Raw genomic sequence first — 19,959 nt, forward strand, 5'->3', positions numbered from 1 at the left:
GACTGAAACTGTTCTGATTCTTCCTTCATAACACATACATGGGAATTATCGTGAGCAGCTGCTCCTATGCCTTCCTAATACATCATCTGCATACTGCCATATAGGTCAACCACCCCTCAATCATTATTCATTACCTCTCTCAAATCTTCAGTGTACAATTTCATAAATGTTTGGAGAGGGAACAGAGGTCTCAACTGATTTAGAACTAAACAGAAAACATCCATTAGTCATGGTTTTCCCTTTATTGTTTTTTCTTATATATACAGAGAGAGGACAACAACTAAAATAACCCCACATCATTCTGCACTTTCAGAAATTAATAAGAGAGAGCAGCAATGGAAATATCCAGAATCTGGTAATTTTCATTCAGCAGCCCACTTGCTACCTCAAAGTGGTGCATCTTTTTCAAACTCAGGCAGCAAATCATTATTTGCACATATACACACGCAGTTACAAACAACCATAAGCCAGACCTAAAGAAACATTCATTTTTGCAATAACCATGGAATGATTTGTTGTTTCTGCATGTACTTCTAAACATACAAATTTCATTTGCACACAATAAGGACTTGTTAGAAAAAGAAAGCTACAACTCCCAAAAAAAAAGGCAATTACTACTTTTATTACATATTTGTGATATTTTCAATTGAAAACAGCTAAACCCTTGGAAAATGTTTTTGGGACCATGGTTGATCATTCAAAGAATAAAACACCTCATGGATTTTGAGCATTTCACTTGCCAATGACTTTTTCCTCTGTTTCGCTCAGAGATTATAGAGCTGTAACAGAATTCAGAAAGCCCCTATAGCAGCTGTGTGCTGCCATTCAGATCTGAAAGATTCCATGTCATGATGGAAATTAATGTACTTTGACATCCTCTGGGATTTGGGGGAACAGCTAATAAAGAAATACAACCTTTTCAGTCTATTACACAAATTTCTGGATTCTAAGATGAAGACACATGGGCCAGTCTCAGGCCAGCAGCAAGGCTTCCCTACCCAGGTGCCAGAAGACTCTGCCTTCTGTGTTTTAATTATCTCCCCTAGAAAGCATTTAACTGAATAGGCTAAATATATTTTAATGTATATGTAATTAAATAGTTACTTCTGCCTTATAATTCAAAAATTTTAGAAGGCAACATCAATTAAGTACACAGAGCTTCTCAAAACTCATTAAGCCATAATGCTCAAAAATATAAAAATATGTTTTAATCAATTATATTAATCATACATATTTTACTTATTTAGATGCTCAAAAGAGCTTTCACAGCTGCTGCATCTTGTGGCAATTTTTTAGGAAGGCAGAGCCCCAAGCCATCTTAGACTCAGCCTAGATTTAGGCACAGACATGTGGCTGCAAATGGGCACCAGAACAACCAGGGTGCTGAGCAGGAAGTCCCTGGAAGGTTATCAAGGTTTCGTCATTAGAGTAGAGTGAAGTGAGTGCAAAGTGTCCAAAAGTGTCAGGTTTGTAAATTTTGGACAGCACAGTTATAGTCATAAGACTACGTAACAAACACCTAACAAAATCTTCCTGTTAGTAATGTTTAAAAACACTTCAAATTTTGTAGATGTAACTGTATGTAAAGTTATGGTGAAGTAATATGGATTTTACTTTACAAAAACCTAAAAATATTCTGAGGCAGGAGATATTTCCACGATAGAGCAGATGAAAGGAAAGGTGATCTGATGAAAACATCGGGATCTCTGCCTCCAGGAAAAGGGGGAAGGGCTTAAACTTCTGAGATTTTTAATTTTTAATTTATAAAATACTGGAAATAGTTTTTGGATCCACATGACTTGACACATGCTACCACAAAGGGTAATTGTGTACGAGAGCTTAAAAACAGAAGAAAGAAGAAAAAGAAAAACTATTTATGCAGAAAACCAATCCCTAGGCTTTAATAAGGCACAGCATCACCACAAAGAGAAAAAGAAGTTTTACCCTAGTATTTTTATGTACGTTTCAAACGTAGTCAGCCTTTGATCTTATTTAAATTTAAGATATGTGCTGTCTGCAACAGTAACTTCTGAACTATGCATGTTTCAGAACTTAACTCAATGTGGGTATTTTTTGATAGCTCAAAATGAACAATGTTGTCCAGAAGTCTGTGCCTCAGTAGCACTGCCAGGATGCCACCTGTACTCTAAGTTGAGAAGACAAATGTAAAATCTCAACTGTCACTAGTTTTAATTCACAAAAAGTAATTCTGTAAATGGCAAAGAGTTAACAGAATTGTACAGTACTTTAAAATATGTTCAGTTTTGGAAAGCCAATAAGAAGTGGCAACAATCATGATAGAGATACATCAACTACAGAACCATTAAACATATTGGCATAATGGCATCACTGATAATTTTTCTGAATCATATATTCATTTTTTCCAGATCCTTTAAGTTACATTTGTAACAACTTGCTAAGCAGATACCATTTTTACATATGTATTCTCTGGTATGCCTATAATTTATCACACAGTATCTATGATTTAATTGTCGTTCAATTGGAATTAAAAATAACACACCTGCAATATATCAGTTATAATATATGAAAATGCAGAAAAACCATATTCTGGATTGACTTTTCATCAGGCTCCAAAATCTTAATTGCACCTGCAAGGTTTCAGCACACTTCTGCTTGCAGCATGAAAAATGAATGCAGTTACAGAGCTTGGGGCCTCAGCTAAGGAGGCCAGCTGAAAACCTGGTCTGCTCCATTTTGAGTCTGGTTAGGAAAATAAGAAGAGACTAAACTTCCAAATGGAGAACCATAATTCATAACTGCTGTCTTTTCCATATTTCTACACACATCATTAGTGAATAAACTGTTAGCATTTGCCAATTCTTACCACCAAAAAAAATTCCTGTTTTAAAGTATAGAAATGTAACTGAAGTGAAGATCTACATCTGGAAGTCCTGCCTAATTGTGAATTGCTCCTACCAATTCAGAAAATTCTAAGCAGTAGCTATTGGCAAACATTATTTCATATCTTTAAAGTAATTCAAGTTTTTTCAGGATGATTTCAGGGTTTTTTCCTCGAACATTGAGAACATTAAATTAAAGTCATACTGTTTGGCAGAAGATAACTTTAATTCAAACCAAGTGGCACCATGCATCACTGAAAACTAAAAATGCACATTAAATTTCATCTCTAACTTTATTGCTCACTCCTGCCTGCTGACTGTTTTGATCATGGAGGTGTTCTTATGATGAGGACCAGGCAAATTCCATGACACCACGGCTGTAAATATCAACAACAGGTCCTATATTGGAAGTTTTAGAACTGAAACATCAGTGCTGTCCCCCAGTGAAAGCATGCAGGTTTCAGTCAAGTGTGTGATGATCAAACTGAGAAATAGATACCAAAGTTCCACATCCACAAGTCTACACTCCTACACAAACACCAATTCTACAGACCCTGAACTATCCAATGCTCACCCTGACTAGATTTCAATGCTGTGTTCCATACAATCACAGGAGGACTGTCATTTTGTCTATAAGGGGGATTAATACCAACCATAATTCCTCACATTGTGCCCACTCAATGAATAGCAGATTCAATTCTGTGTTTCTTAGTTCCAAAACACTAATATGAAAGATTGGTTGGTCTGCCTCTGCCAGCTGCACAAAAATCAGCTCATGCCAAATCCATCTTAGCCCAGAACATTATTATAAACAGATCATGTATTTGACTTTCCATAACAGAGACATTCAATGAACTGCCTGAGCTGGAAACCAGCAGAGGGGAAAGACTTGATACATATAAAAGAAGCAACTTGAACAAATCCAGCCATTTAGGTGCACTGAGAACTCTTTTCCCATTTTCATTCTAACCCTAGCACTGCCTTCACCAGGAAGGAAGATGGAGTTCATTCACTCCTAGTGGAAATATCCAGTGGGGAATGTATCTGCAGAAAACAAGCCAGAAATACTAAATACTAGAAGACAGCTGACTTTCTCTGAAAAAATTTGTGCTAGGAATCCTTGAGCCCAATTTTTTATTGGACATCCATTTTATGTGTTAGCCACACTGTGTTCAGGCTGTGCTACAACAGGGTAAGAGGTAAATCAAACATTAAACAGCAATTTTGTTCTGTCTTCTCCCAAAGTTGACTTTGGGAGATCCAACTAACTTAGGTTTTTAGCTTATTTTGCCCACAGAATCCTCCTAACTGTGAGAACAAAAAAATAACTGGAAGGCACTGTCCTGCTCCTAGAGAAAGTTTGAGTCCTGCAATCACAGAACTGCAGGATCTAAAATAATCTGCAAAACCCTTCTGCCCAAAGCTTTATTTGAAACTGCATGGATAAAAAAGTCTCAGAAAGAGAAACAGCTGTATCAACTCAAGAGTATAGATAATGCAAACAAAAAAAAAAAATCTTTTTTTCTGTGAGGATGAAGGATTTTCTAGAATATATTTATAGGAATATGGCATCATTTACCAGTGTTTATATATTCAGAGCTCAGATTTTATCTGTAGACAAGTCTGCAACACCTAACAAATCCTAACAGGAATAAAAGATTTCTACCAAACCTCAGAAGTATGATAACTTATAGATGAATCATCTGACTTTTACTTTCAAGGAGGACTTCTTAGCTTTAAATTACTATTCCAATTCCTATTAAATATTTCTTTTCAGAGTAACTCTTTCCTCCCGTTTATTATTTACGTTTTTCTCAAGGCTCCCTCTGTTGAATCATTTGTTTCCTGTGTGCAACCAGCCCCGTTAAATTCCTGCTGAGCAGAGGATGACATTTCTTCATTCTTCACATAGGTTCCACAATCTCTCAGATTCCCAAGCACATTCAAGAAGGTTTTTTTTCTCTACAACTTATTTGATTAAGGCAGGAGTTCACAATTTCAGCAATTTCCTCTCTGCTCTCTGCAATACAAGCACCCCCAGCTTCCCCAGCTGCAAGAGGTTTTAATGCAATTTAGGGATCCTTTTTCTGGAGTTGTTCCATTTTAGTTTTCTCATCCAGGAGGAGATCTGTTCTTCAAGACTATTTTCCAATTGCTATCAACCAGGGAAGAACAGGGTCCCAGGTTGTGATGTGACTATGAGTACATCCTTACATCTGCTGACAAAAAATAGCACCTAGAGCCACAAAGTGTGCCAGAAAAGCAGAATTTCAGAAGGCATACCTATCTATTACCTATTTCATAAATTTTCAGTTATTAGGTCACGTGTCACCAAGACCAACAGCTTCTGGAAAATACCAGTGTCCCAGAAACCAGCAGTGGCCTGGAGAAACTAAACAGAGAGTATCACTACTTGCACAGAGAAGCTTAAGATGTTCACCACTGAATACTAAAGGCCTCTTCACATTAAGTGCTGTGAGAAATAAAATACAGGTCTTTATTAAAATATGTGCACTCATACAAAATTTCTCCTTGGCATTTTAGAAGTACTGTAGTTTTTCCCAGAAACCAAGGTCTATACAACTCAGAGCTCAAATTATGGTTTCGTTTGGAAAAAAACAGAAAGAAAAACAAACACATTATTTGCTTTTCCTACTACTTTATTGTTGAGAAACTCATAAGAGAAAGAAAATTCTCTTAAGGTATTTCCTTAAGAGTGACAGGTCCCTCATGGGAAAGGGGGGGAATCCATCACAATGTGCTTCTCCCACAGGGATATCGACCCCTTTTCAGAAAGTTTGGCTGTCAACTGACAAGACTGGCCCAAGCATAAAGAACAAGGCTCAGTCTGTCATTGGAGCCTGTAAGATTCCAATTGCTCATAAAGCCACTGGTGCAAAGGAATCCCCAACATGACAAAAGCCTCTGGACACTGTGGCAAAACAAACGAACAAGGAGACGAAGGTCATTAGTGTTCATTAGAGCTGGAAAACACATCGGCCCACCACTGCAGCAATAAGATGCCTCTGCCACATAATTGCTTTTCCAACCTTATCCAGACATAGTTAAATCACAAAAAAATAGATAGGTCTTCCAGTCCATCCTGCTGCCAGTGCAGATGATTGTAAGGTAGCTCTTTGGTATCTGCATCAGATAAAAGATCCACTGCTACAGGCAGTGTGTAGGGTCTGGTTTTCATCCAGCCCCAGACTTTAAACAAAATATAACTGGAAATTCATTTTAGTCAAAACCCCACAAGTCTCACAACAGATACGGAACATAGACTTTCACATCATGCTTGGACTAGTTCTGCCAGACACAGGCACATCTGAGCACTTATTTAAGACAGAAAGGCCTGAAGGCAAGGCAGAGGCTTTAGATGCTGTCTATTACTAAATGTCTTTCCAAATAAAATGAGGGTGAAACATTAGTAAAACCTGTCCATCACTGACAATCCAGCTGAACAGAGCTACACTGGTAAAATGCTATGCCAACAAAAACAAAACAGGTTTCACTGATTCTAGATCTTCTCATTACCTAAGTTCTCCAGCAAAAATTGATTTAAGCATGTTCACTTCCAAGGATTTACAAACACCCATACCTAATGGACTAGCTAGGACAACCATGGTATGATCTACGACACACAAATCAGGTTAAGAGCTGCATTTGGAAGAAGGGTGGTTTTGACTTTGCACTGCACCATACATTTAAAGAAATGTAGCATATTAAAAGCATCAAGATTCTAAATTAAAACACACACTGCTCTCACACTACAAAACCAAGTTAGTACTAAAGCAGCAATACTGCAAGGATTTGTCTTTCAAGAAATTTTAATACATGAAGATGACATGATAAGAAAATATTGATACTAAGGATTTTGGCAGTAAAGGAACTTCTGTTAGAAGTCAGTTTTGACAATTCCTTGAATCTAAAAGACCTATAAGTACTAAAATGTCATCTGTCTATCCTTGTGAGATTTAGCTTTGGCAGTGTTTCAAAAGTGAAAAAAAACACTCTTTGTTATGTATTTTCTCTACGACAATGTATTTTCAAAGTTGTCTAAGAGGTCATATTCTCTTGAGAAGAACAGTAAGAAGCATATCAGTTACAGAAATATTTGCAGGAAAAAAGCTAAGTTTGAATACTAACAATCAATGGGTCAAACTGTGAATAAAAGCACAAAGTGTGGAATTTATTGTGAAGAGTTGCAACATAAAAGCTTTCAAATAATTTCTTCAATTCAGAGATTCATTGCTCTGTTTGAGCTAAATTAAACAAATCACTTGGAATCTAAGCTGGTTATCTCCATATAAATTTGTCTGTTGTTAAGTGATGTCATTATTACAACCTCTCCCCCTTTTTTTTTTTTTTTTTTTTTTTTTTCTTTTTTTAATGGACTATTCCACATACAGGTCTGGAAAATGGAGCTGTCTGGCTCATAGGGCTATATTTTTTAAAATGTTTGAAAACAAAAAGGAGAGAGAGAAGGTTAGAAAACAAACTAGACAAGCAATGCACTAATTGTTCATCCCTGACCTCTCCCAAACCACTGCAAAACTGTTAAAAGTTGTCTGAGCTGGTTTTATGCAATTCACCTTTGGTCTTTTTCAATAGCCACAGGGTAAAAATGCCCTTTAAAACTGGGGCTACACATCAAATAATAAGAGACCTGTATTTTTTTTATTTTAGTATGAAAACAAATGATCTTTAATTTACATTGAAAAAAATTCCTGTGAAAAGATTATTCACTAACTGCAGTTGGTGATCCGTCGAACTATGGTGATTCTGCCAACTGTGCTCAGCTGATAAAGACATTAAAATAACAAGAAATTATTACATATAATTCTCTGAGTACTTACAGATTCTTGGATTTGAATGCTTCAGCAAAGTGCTGCACACTCTGAAGAGAAGCAAGGTCTAAGGTCATTGCTTCTACCTTGGCTTTATGCTGGAACAAGAGAAAATATAAAAGAAGATAAATAATAGCAAGTTCAGTTCACAGTATCATGTTACAGTAAATGTGTTATGAAACTCATCTGATTCCCTTGTTTAACATTATAACCCCAAAGTGAATACAAATCATCAAAAGGGATGGATGAGCACAACATTTAGTGCCAAAAGTAGCATTTGTGAGTTGGTGGTTCTGCTAAAAACACACACTGGGTAATGCACAGCTTTATATAATGCAATGAAACGACTCAAGGCAGTGTTAAGGTTAATAGGTATCTTTTTGCTTTGATTTTGATGGTGAAACTTAGGTAACTCATGAAATAAAAGGTAGAGTAAGTGCTATTCTCAATACATGCTATTTTTTACATACCATACCAATAGGAAAAAAAATCTGTAAATACTCTATAAAAAACAGCTAACTTGATTCTGGCCCATATTAATCCAAAAAGATCTATTTTTCATAGCAGGTGATACAAAAAAGAGTATAAAATGACTACAGAAAATAACAGATCAGTCTACCCATATTTTTATACAATAAGACTTTACCAGTGTATAACATAAATGCACTTCCCTGTGAGGGTGGTGACGCCTTGGCACAGGATGCCCAGAAAGGCTGTGGACCCCCCATCCCTGGAAGTGTCCAAGGCCAGGCTGAACAAGGCTTGGAGCAACCTGGGATAGTGGAAGGTGTTAGGGGATAGGGGGTTAGAATGAAATGGATTTTAAGGTCCAACACAAACCATTCTATGATTCTGTGTCTTCAAAAGAAATTCTGTATATACCTAAAGCCAACTTTTCACCTAGAAGAGGACACAATATCCCAAAAAACAACAGGTTAACCTGAAGGTTAAGTTAACCTTAGGCATCAGCAAACCAAGCCTTCTCAATATTTTCAGCTTTAAGATCCCTGTTTCCAGATATTTTGAAACTCCAAATCTCAGAACAAAATGAACCAAAAGCCTGTTTTCCTCACTAAAGTCATCACAGAACCAAGTAGCTGGTGGTTGCAACAGGGACCAGCTGGGATTACAAGGTTATACCATGAGCATTGCTGGAGGAATGAAAGGAAAGCAGCACACAAGTCAGCACAGAAGGAAGCCAGAAGAGTCTCCCATTGTCTCCCAAGCTCAAGTGATCCATCTGATCTCTCTGTTTCATTACATCTGGCACTTTCCTCCCTACATATGTTTTCTATTTTGCTAGTACCCATTCTAGTGCCTGCTACAACTACCTTACAGGTTTGGTTTAAACAGAGTATCACTCAAATTCCTTTCGTCCCATTCCAGCCAGACTTATCAGGACAGCAAAATAAACACAACTAAAATTTCAACAGGTTCAGTCTCCATAGGAAGTATCAATTAATGGAGTCAGAAAATGCGAAACCAAACTTTGCTACAAAGATTTTTTTTACCCTCACAAGGTGCACATCATTCTGGAATTCATTTTGCCCCACTGGGTAAACATTTTCTTCTCTTTGATGGTCAGAGACTTGAGAAAGATGATGCTGCCTTGCATTATGCAATAGAACTCCAGAACAATTTCTCTTCAGCTGCGCAGTTCAAAGCTGTTTACTTACTACAGAAGTGGTGTGCATAGTTGGGTTTACTTTGCCTCTGCTTTCCTCAGCTGAAACATTCTCCTGTCTCTCCCAAGGGTAAAAGGACAAGAATGCTACAAATACAGGCACATAAGGTGGTCAAAAAAACATAATAATCAAGTAGTTCAACAGACTAAACCACAAGCTGTCAGCTACTGTTCTCTCGGGGACAAGGATTCAAGTCCACATGGTATCACTCAGGTAATGCTTTTCCTCCTGGTGTCACACATTAGGCTTCTGCTACTGATTCCAAGAACAGAAAAGAGGTGTCTGTACTTCAAGTCCAAAAGAAAAAAAATGAAGCCCCCAAAATACTTGCTGAAGTAGAAGTTAAGCAGACTAGATTGGTCTGAATTTGGGGATTAATATATTGAAAAGGTAAAAATCAGAAATTTAAAAATCATAGTATTTTTTCAACTTTCTCCCTGCTTTTGCTTTTCAAAACCCTGATGGTTATAGCCTGTATTTCCTTCAAAAGCACAGAAGGCACACACTGAGCACAGACACACCCATTTACTCTTTTCCTCACAGGAAAAGTTGGAGCATGTGACATCCAAAGCACTCAGAACCTGCCACCCCAGCTTCTGAAGGCACTCAAGAAGCCAAGTGTGAGGGTTTTCTCCAAGCACAACTGGGGAAGAAATCAATTTAATGTACCATGAGCTTAGGCAAGTTCCCCAACTTTTTTGTTTCAGACTCTCCCTTGTCCACTGAGAATCCAGAACCTCTCACCCCACAGAGGTGTTCTGTAGAGCACCAATTCCTACTACAGTTTGAGACTGTGAAATGCTAAACCTTTAGTATCAACTTATTTTTATTCCAAATTTTCCCACTGTGACTTCTATATCACAGTATCTTAAAAAAAAAAAACAACTATGCATAAGGCAATATATTTGCATGGTATGTTCTTAATAATATATCTCCATTAAATGACAAGTAGAAGGTTTTATGTTTGTTTTCATACAGTAGCTCAGAATTACCTCTGTTATAATGTTTTCCCTCTTTCCCTAGAAGCCTAGGTGTCACATATTGTGATATGTATACAAGAGCATAGGGGGTTTTAATAAAAAATAAAAACAAAAATCATTTTTGCTAAAAGGCATCTAACTGTAATTGTTCTCTGCAGTCAGAACTGATTGTTAATGGTATGCTGCAAATCCTGATCTAATGTGTCATAATTGTATTATGCTGATGTCTCTCACTATTTCACTTCACATGTTTTCAGTACTGAATTATGCCTCATTTTATGTTGTGAAATCTTAAATGAGACTTGCCACTTTCCCAAATACAGGAGACAGTCTTTAAACTGCCACAGTCAAATCAATACACTAAGGCAGGAAACCCCAGAATTTTGAAAATTAAATTGACAAAAGATATTAATGTTCCCTCTATGACTTTATTTTCAACTACATCATTTAAGGAGAAAGTAGATAATAAAATGAGTGTAGAATAATTTAAAGAGCTCTTTTCTAAATCACAGGATCATAACTATGTGGTGCCATTGAAAGCCTGTGCAAAATGAACTGGTGTCCTTGCTGCAGATACCCAGGACAAGTGTCCCACCTGCATCCAAAACCACTTTCAGGACTAGACCCAGACCAGCTCTCAAGCGGCCAAAGGTGGACAGACACAAGAGGTGGACACACTTCTGCTGTCTGCTGAACCCTGTGAAATGAAGGTCAGCCAGAACCAATCAAGATGGTGAGTTTGGGATGGGGATATTTGTATTTCATGAAGCCAAATGAGAAGTTCAAGGCTCACAATGTCCAGGCATCAGTGTGGTGCCTTTGAAGAAACAGCCAAAGGCAGATCAATCTCCAGTTCTGAACAAGTCATCTTCTAAACCCAACACAATAACACTTTGAAAAGTGCAAAGAAAAAAACTTATCTTGTATTTCAAGTTTCACGCCCAGTTCTAAAAGCCTTTTATCAATATTTCCAGGTAAGTTGCATTACTCTATATAACCCCAGAAAACAGCTTGTTCAGTTTTGTATGTAAGCTGCTCCCTATTGGAGCAAAAATATTAAAAATGCTTAAGTGCAATTGGCTATACTTTGCACTCATGCTAGAAAAATGCTTATTGAGCCAGAAAGTAACACGAAAGTGAAAACCCCCAGAAAGCCAGCTATTTCACTATATGCAATGCATTCACTTTACAGCTTAAAATTGTTTAAAAATGAACACTGCATGGTAGAGTAGTTTGGCAGTAAACATGATTGTGCATTTGTGTCTTGGTATAGAAGAAGGAGCCTTTTTTCATAGTGAATTTTTCATTCAAATGTAAGTGATGATTTACGTTAAATATAGGTAAAGCATAGCTACATTTTCCTGAAGGATTGCAAGGAAGTGAAGAGCAGTACAATAAGTTGAAGCATAAAAGCTTTCTCTGTCATAATATTTATTATAATGGCATATAAAATAGCTGAAATAAATAATAGATGACTAAAAGTAAATTCATATGATAAAGAATCTTTCAGCAGACACCATTACTTCTGACTGCTCCAGTTTCATACAGAGTTGAAGAGTCTTAATAAATATGCTGTAGCCTCTGTATCTTATGTAAGTACAAGTAAGGGCCTACTTAAAATGTACCATAGTGGACACTACATAATTTACTGTATAATTTTACTCTCAGAAAATAGTGTGTGTACATCTTCAATATTTAAAAGTCCTTAACTCAAAACTGAATACTTGGCACAACAACAGGAATATCTGACTTTGAGGAACTGAAAGTACAACCAATTGGTAAAAAGCAGTTTAATTTAATACAGAAAAATCTTCATGACAACATCTTGGAATGCAGATAGTTCTGATATGCTGTCTGAGAAAGAAAATCTTCAGCAAAAAAAGAATTTTACATCAAAGCTGATGAAAAATCTGTGGAATTATCTGAAAATAGGTAAACAAATAACCAAATCTCAGCATATGACAAGCAATGCCCAAATAAACTCATATTTCCATGTTGAGGATGGAGCAGGGGATGTTTTAGAAGCACATCTGACAATTTGACACATAGCTTATGACAGTCAATAGCCAGTGCCATGCACTATTTATGGGGGTACCTAATGGGGAAAAAGGCTTTCACTCAGGATTAGGACTGCAAGTATAATTGTCCCTAATGCAGTAAACATTTGGTACTTCATGCAAAACTGTATTTATGCAATGGCAGCTTCACCTGGGTGTGTGCTTTGAACGCTCTGCAGCTCCTTGGAGCTGATGGGGATGGATGCACCCCACTGCTTTAAGAGCAATCCAGCACCTGTGGTAGATGCTTTAATAATGTGTTCTGCTACCTTTGGTATGCCTCAATAAAGTTCATTAGAAGACCTTGTGGTGGAACATTTTTACACTCATTTTTCCTCCCCCTGAATATCAGCAGTATTTGTGCAGTACTTTCAAATTTCCACTAACTTTACACAAGAAAACACAAACCAATTTCCCTAATATTAACCATTTTAGTAACCCATTTATGAGATGTACAAGGAAATAGCTGGGACTAACTTGATTCTTCATGAAAATCAGAGATGAAAAGGATTTCCTTTTTTTCATTAGAAAGAAAGTTTATTTAGTAATACTTGGTTTCACTATTTCCTGATGTGTTTGTTTTACCCATATTTTGATGGTAATTTAGTACTGTATATTTTTCCATTATTATTCTTGCTCAGTCCTGTCAAACATAATCTGATGCTGTGTGTGACCTCTCCCAAAATTTTAATTTGTAAAGCCTGGTTCTTCCTGCTTAAGTAACTAGATCTTCCTGATCTTCACAAAAATGGAATTCCTGCAGGGGTTGCCTTCATCCAAGTCAAGAGAATAGCACACAGATGAAGATTAAATGGGTCCGTGTGAGCCAGCAAACTCGGATTCCTGATCAGCCCTGGACCAACATCTTATCATGAAGAATAAATTATTAGTACCATTGTTGTCTTTGTCTCTGTCCCTTCTCCAGAACAATTCTGGATGTTTGGCAGAGAACAGTGTTTTTCTTTCTGGCATCATCTACAACTTAGAGGCCTCTTCAGAAAAACCTGAAGCCCTCAAGCTGTTGTAGGATTGTCCTGAAAATGAATGTCTAGAAGTTGCAATTGTCCCCACTCACAATTACCTTGAACAACACCTGAACTGGAGATTTAATGTTGGACTCAGCTGGGTTATAAAAGCAACAGAGAAGTCTGGATCCTCTCTTAGATGGAGATTAAATGTAAAAGCAACACATGAGCCTGAAAATCTGACGGTGAGAGATGTGGAAAAGTGATAAAGATGGCCTGATAGGAAGGAGTTGAGTTTCTGAGTATGCCATACACCAACCTGGAATTTAGTCCTCACATTTAAACAAATCATTATTCACAGTAGTATTTTTCCTTTGTCCAAATACTTAATTTACCTATAATTTAAAATCCAAATACAAAAATGCGACTCGAGTCTCCAAGTATAGCTTGTATATTTGACTTATCATGCAATCACCATTTTAAATTTCCCAATAGTTTTAGAACTTTATCTATTAGCACATGTCTGCTCATAAAAAGAAATGTGAAATACACTCATTCGTTTCTTTGCGGTTGCTTCATTTTTCAGATTTTAATATCCTTTTTTAATAAATCTTCTGTAATAAATACCACTTACCACTACAATAAGCAATAATGTTATTTCATAATCTTTACATTAGTTAACTCTTAGATCAGTATCTCTGTAAATTCAGCCTTTCATATCTTCTGAAGATAATTATAAAGGAAAAAAGGGAAAACATCTGCATTTCTTTATGAAATTAATATCTTCAGTGAAGTAAACTATGCCCCAGCAATCCTAAATCATGCTTAGAAAGAGCAAAAGAAGTCATTCTCCTAAAGATATTTTAAAAATTATTTATTCAGTAACCAGAGAGAACAAAAACATACAAAAACTGCTGGACTATCATTTCAGAATACTTCATTTAGTAGGCTCCAAATGCCCTGATTTTTCCTGGATGCACATGGTTCCATTGCACACAGGACACATTTGCTTCAATAACAAGAAATTACATGTATTTAAACAAAAATCTACTGTGGATTTTGGCAATAGGAATTTGTTTAGCTCTTAATGCATATGAACAGTGGGTATTTATTTGGGAGCCTACTTTTAGCTGGATTTTTTTTTTTCTTTCCCTGGATATAGATCACTTCTTTCCATCTCCAAACGCCCATTCCTGTAAAGCTCATTTGAATTTATCTTGGGGAATCTCAAATAATCTTGGCAATATATTATATCATGTGTATGGTTTACTATTCTAATAAACATATCTCCTTGTTTAGAGAATGATCAAGGGAGCCTGGGAATGTGTAACAGAATCTCAGCTGTGGAGAGCCTCCTATTCAGATGCTTCCAATTCCTTTCATTCTGCAAGATTCGAAGTGATAGCAGAATGCATTTTCAAAGAGAGCAACAAGGCAAACAGCATCAGGATAATTTAGAAGCTACAGGCTTTTTTCCTTTTAAAAACTCCCTCTATTTGAAGTCTTTAAGATTAAATAAACCCAGTTTATGGGTTGCTGAGAAGGAAGCAATGTAGGAGGCAACAGGGTAATGGATTTGTTGCAAATGGCAGAGGCTGGGGGGAAAAAGAGAATTTCTAAATGGACTAAACCAGAAACATCTCTACTGCAATACATTATTACAGTTGTTAATTATCCATAAAATTAAAGAGGTGTAATCTTATATGTACAGTTCCACACACAGTGGTGTACAAAACTTACAGCAGGATTTCACATGCAGTTGTCACAGAGGGAAGGGAAGGCAGCATCCCCACTCCAGATGACAAACGAGACGAGAAAAGCATGATGGTCAAAAGGGCAACAATGTTTAAGTAAATACAAAATGAACCCTTTTTCCCTGTTCTCTCATGATCCATAACCATAAGCTACGTTGTTGCCTGAAAGTGCAGACATGCACTGTGCAGTGCATTAATCCTTCAAACACTAACAGATGCTGGCAGGGATTTAGGCTGGAATGTATTTACAAAGTGACAAATTATGTTCCGTATTATACAGAGAGAGAAAGAGCACCCACAAATAGGCTGATAAATGTCAGCTGCAGTCACGACAAACGGTTTATTTTTATTATACTGTAACCACAAATGTTTTTTGCAGGGAGGCCCAAAGATTTATTTGTTGCAGGAAAAAACAAGATTATATATGACACAAAGTAATAACTGTGAGATCACTGATGTTCTGGGCAGCTTGCCCTCCTGGAAGCTGTGTTCAGATTGAAAAATGTTGCTTAAAAATGGTACGTTATATGACACAAAATAAGTAGTTCATAAATCTGTATTGAAAGAACAATAACTAATAATTAGAGACAACTCTTAGGCCACGGCTCCTACAAGTTAAAAAGGAAAACATACTCTTTTCCTTTGGTGGAGTGTTGAAAATGAAGGAACAATATTAAAATAAATCTGGTGAAATTGTTTCAGAATGAAAACCAAGTGCTGTAATTGCGAGATGGGAGCAGTGTACATTTTCAGTGTGGTCAGAGTGCGATGGAATGGCTCGTGCAGCACAATTAATTGGCAGAATAGTGACGTCTGCAGGTTTACAAATGCATTGCAGCTATTTGGGAGGATGTCAAAGCTTGCCAAGAGATGTAAGGTACAGTTCTTTCCCCCCACTCTTAATATTAGGAAAATAAAAATATCAATATGGTTGAAAGTCATCACTTCTGTACTCATTAGTAATTTCAGGATGCTTCAACTTAAGTAAAAATAAATATTTGAGACAAAGAAATTAAAGAACTGAATAATCAGCTATTTAAGCCATTTTAATTGGCAGTTCATGGTTACAATCTCCTAGATTTAAACAATATAACATTGATAACTTACAGAAGAGTATCCTCAAAAAAATAAACACATACACAAACTCTTTTGTTTCCCCAGCTGTTCACATTCCCAAGCTAAGAGATGCATTGAAAATGGTCACATTGATATGTATGTAATTTTAGAAAGTGAAATAAAAGGAATGAATCACATTAGTAAAGATCTCTTGTACAAGGGTTGGCAGGATCAGCTTCTTAATATACACTCAATATACACAATATAGACTTGAACAAAAATATGAAGTATTTCTGCATGCACAGAAAAATACCAGTACCAGAATATGGAAACCTGCCCTTCTGCCACCTGATCTGTAGTCACAAAAGGAGGAAGCTTTTCTCTACTTTCTTTCAAAAGAAATATGGTGTGACAAAGAAAATATGAACAAAATAAACACAAAGGCTGAAATTAAATTTGTGTGAAAATGTGGCCCATCTCAGGAATCACTGATATAAAAGCAAAGACATCATTAAATAGGTAAGGTAATTCCAAGGTTGTCTGAAAAGCTGAGATCAAAGTCCAGACCATGTATTTTACAGATGCACAATGGGGCAGCCTCAGACAGGCGGGGTCAGAAGGCCACGTCCCATTGTTCTAATAATTAAGAAAGTTTAAAATGGCTTTAGTGTAACTGTGAAGAAAGTTCACAATCAAGTGTCTTATTTTTAAGTACCATCAACATGAAAATGTTTGAAATTTTCATTTACTAAATATACATTCATTTTCTGAAAAAATTTTGACCTCAAGATAACAAAAGTACTCTAGAAAATAATTTTCTCATGCAGCAATATAAAGGGAGAGTGGACAGTCTCTCATCATTAAACATACTAAAACACTTGTTTCCTAAATACAACTTGTGTATGAACAATATGGTCAGAAGCATGAAGAATATGCCTTAAAAATTATATTTGCACAGGTATTTGTACATAAAAAACAAGGAAGTGGTGCCATGACAGCAAATAAAGCAGCAGGAAAAGCACAGCACCCACCTACTTCCAACTTTAAATATTTGCCTGAAGAATAGGTGTGGGAGATTGATACAAATGCTTTACAGATAAGAGGAAGAGGGAAAAGTAATTAAAAAAAAACCAAACTAAAACAAACAAAACAAAACCAACCACCACCACTGCCTTTCCCCTTTGTAAAGGAAGAAAAAATCCTGAACACAAAGAACTGAACACGAGAGAAGCAGCATGCTAAGTTTGTGAGTAATACTCTCTCTAGTGGACAGAGAAACTTTTTAGATACCTTCTGCAATCCTGCAACCATAAGTGTTAATGCCAAGTTTTAATGTAGTCACTCAATTATTAAATTGCTTTTAATTTAACAAGTATTGTTACATAGCTAAATAACCAGCACATACCCTAGCTTAAAAATTTGTGGCTTAAGCAAGTAGTTTAGGCTTTTCCCAAATGTTAAGGTAAATACTGGCTGTACCTACCTGAACACCTGAAAAGATAGCAGGCACTGTATATCCTACCCATATGCCACATGCAAAAATGTAAAACATATTAAAAAAAAATTCAAAAAGAAAATTTCCAAGCAGATGTTTATAAACAGAAGGTAACGGATAAAAACCCAAACACAATGCTGCATTATGTTACATGATTCACTGATGAACCCATTGGAACTACAGCAAAAAGCCCTTCTGGAAAACTTCCAGAAATTAAAAGGTGCAAACAAGCTGCCTAATACCCTTGCGTAGACTGAATTCTTATGAAGAAAATAAAGTTTATTGTCTGGAAACAGAGAAAGCATGAGGAAAGCACTAAAGCAATGGAGGTGAACAATTAGACAGATGTTCACTTAAGGAAATAAAGAGAACAGAAGAAGCCATCACTGAGGAATTTTACGAGAATACTGACAACTCTGCACCTCATCAAGGGCACTGGTAAAGTTAAAGCCACTGAAGCCATTTCTCCTCAACTCCAGTATAACTGCTGACCTTGCAAAAGTCTGCATTTAGCAAATGTGGCTTAGGAAAATAGCATTAGACTTTTCATTCTACTATTTTTTCCCGAAGTCCATTTATATACCCTACTGTATATTTCAAGAAAATTAACTTTATTTCCTTGTGTAGTATTACATGTACTCTGATTTTTTTCCTAACTATGCTCAGGTATCAGGAAAGCCTATACTTACAAAGCCTTTGTTACTTTAGCAAAATTAAATCCTGTCAATTACATCTGAGGTTCATAAAAGCATATACGTGAATAGCTGGAATGGCTTTTGCTTAATATGATTATATACATGTTTCTAAAGTAGGCAGGGTTTGCATAAGATACAATCTGGCAATCTGGACATGTTTTAGAACTTAGAACATTTGGCATCTAACTACTGAAAGAAAAATGGAGAAAAGGCAGATTTAGTTGATAAACTGTCTCGTAGAGCAAAAAAATATGGGCATACATGCAGGCAAAAGGAGAAGGAAATAATAATAATAAGAGGCAAGATTTTTTTGTCAAGGGCAAAAGTCTAATTCTTCTGTGCTCGTGCAGGCTGAGGTACAAATGCAATTTGTTCCACAAATGTATCTCCTGCTTAAAATATATTTTTAAAATTCTTGTTTCTGATAATACTTCTCTTGCAGATTTTCAGGAAAAAGGTAACCTCCAAATCTCAAGTGCATTACTGATTTCTCCTTTTATCTATTCATGTGTTTTCAGAAATTACTGTCAAAGAAATCAGAAAATGTATCTGAGTATCACTAACAGAACTTGCATCACTTTCTTGGGCGCACCAGGCTGCTTCCCACAACATTCCCCAATTGCTCCTGAACTGTAAATACAAACACAACACCCACCACCTTCCTCACACAGTACAGGGTACACAAATAGCAGAAGTGGACTCGGCATTATCCAGCTGCCCAGGAGTTCCCCCCAGCCCTGGAAACTGCACACATCAAGCTTGTTCGGTAACATCATTGGCACAATTTGGGCTGGAGGGATAGGGAGGAAATACAAGTTAAAAGCTATGTCCTTATCTAAATATGACTTGTACACAAAGCAAACAGAAATCCTATGAAGTAGATTTTCATAAAATACTTCTGGTCTTTACCAGCCCCAGTTCCACTGACAAAAAGGGACAGCTCATCCACTGCAAATGGTTTTGCAGAGTTTGCAATGCAATCAGGACTTGGCCCAGGTCAGCAGGGGACAGCCTGCACATTTCCCACACACTGAGGTTTGAAAGTTCTCGGTAACTTGGGAGAAATACACAGGAAAATTTCATCATTCACATTTTAAATAATATAAAAGATGTGGAATGTGATTGATTTCACACTAGAGAGACTTGAAATTACAGTTATGGGATAGGTTTTTTCATGTACTGTAAGGTCAAGTAATAGTAAATAATTAATGAATTATGAAACAAGTTTTCCATAAGGCAACACATAAATTCTATTCAATAAGATCTAAAAGTGTAGCTACACCAAAAAGCCATATAATATATCACAAAATGAAGAAAATGCATGTTGTTGAGGAATAAAGGGGGGTTGCCATTATATTGGAATAACTGTTACTCTTGTGGAATATAAATAAGATCTTTCCATACCTACACATCATTTTCATAAGATTTACATCTCATAATCTAGGGGAAAAAGAAAATAAAGGATTTTCAACTGGTTTTGTCATTGCTTTTTGTAGTGAATCTGTTTCCTCATCTCTCCAGAAGTCAGAGGGGTTCTCATGCACTGGGGAGTAGAATGATG

At 36.5% G+C, this 19,959-nt stretch overlaps 1 protein-coding gene across 1 annotated transcript in view; it reads right to left on the bottom strand.

Moving 5' to 3' along the window:
• Positions 1 to 19,959, bottom strand: part of WWOX (WW domain containing oxidoreductase) — a 488,590-nt gene that overhangs the window by 384,685 nt on the left and 83,946 nt on the right. The window contains exon 6 of the mRNA XM_039558532.1: positions 7,721 to 7,809. Coding sequence (XP_039414466.1) covers positions 7,721 to 7,809 — 89 coding nt within the window. The remainder of the gene's footprint in view (positions 1 to 7,720; positions 7,810 to 19,959) is intronic.

The sequence above is a fragment of the Corvus cornix genome, chromosome 11 (assembly GCF_000738735.6).
Source record: "Corvus cornix cornix isolate S_Up_H32 chromosome 11, ASM73873v5, whole genome shotgun sequence".
Classification (NCBI taxonomy): domain Eukaryota; kingdom Metazoa; phylum Chordata; class Aves; order Passeriformes; family Corvidae; genus Corvus; species Corvus cornix.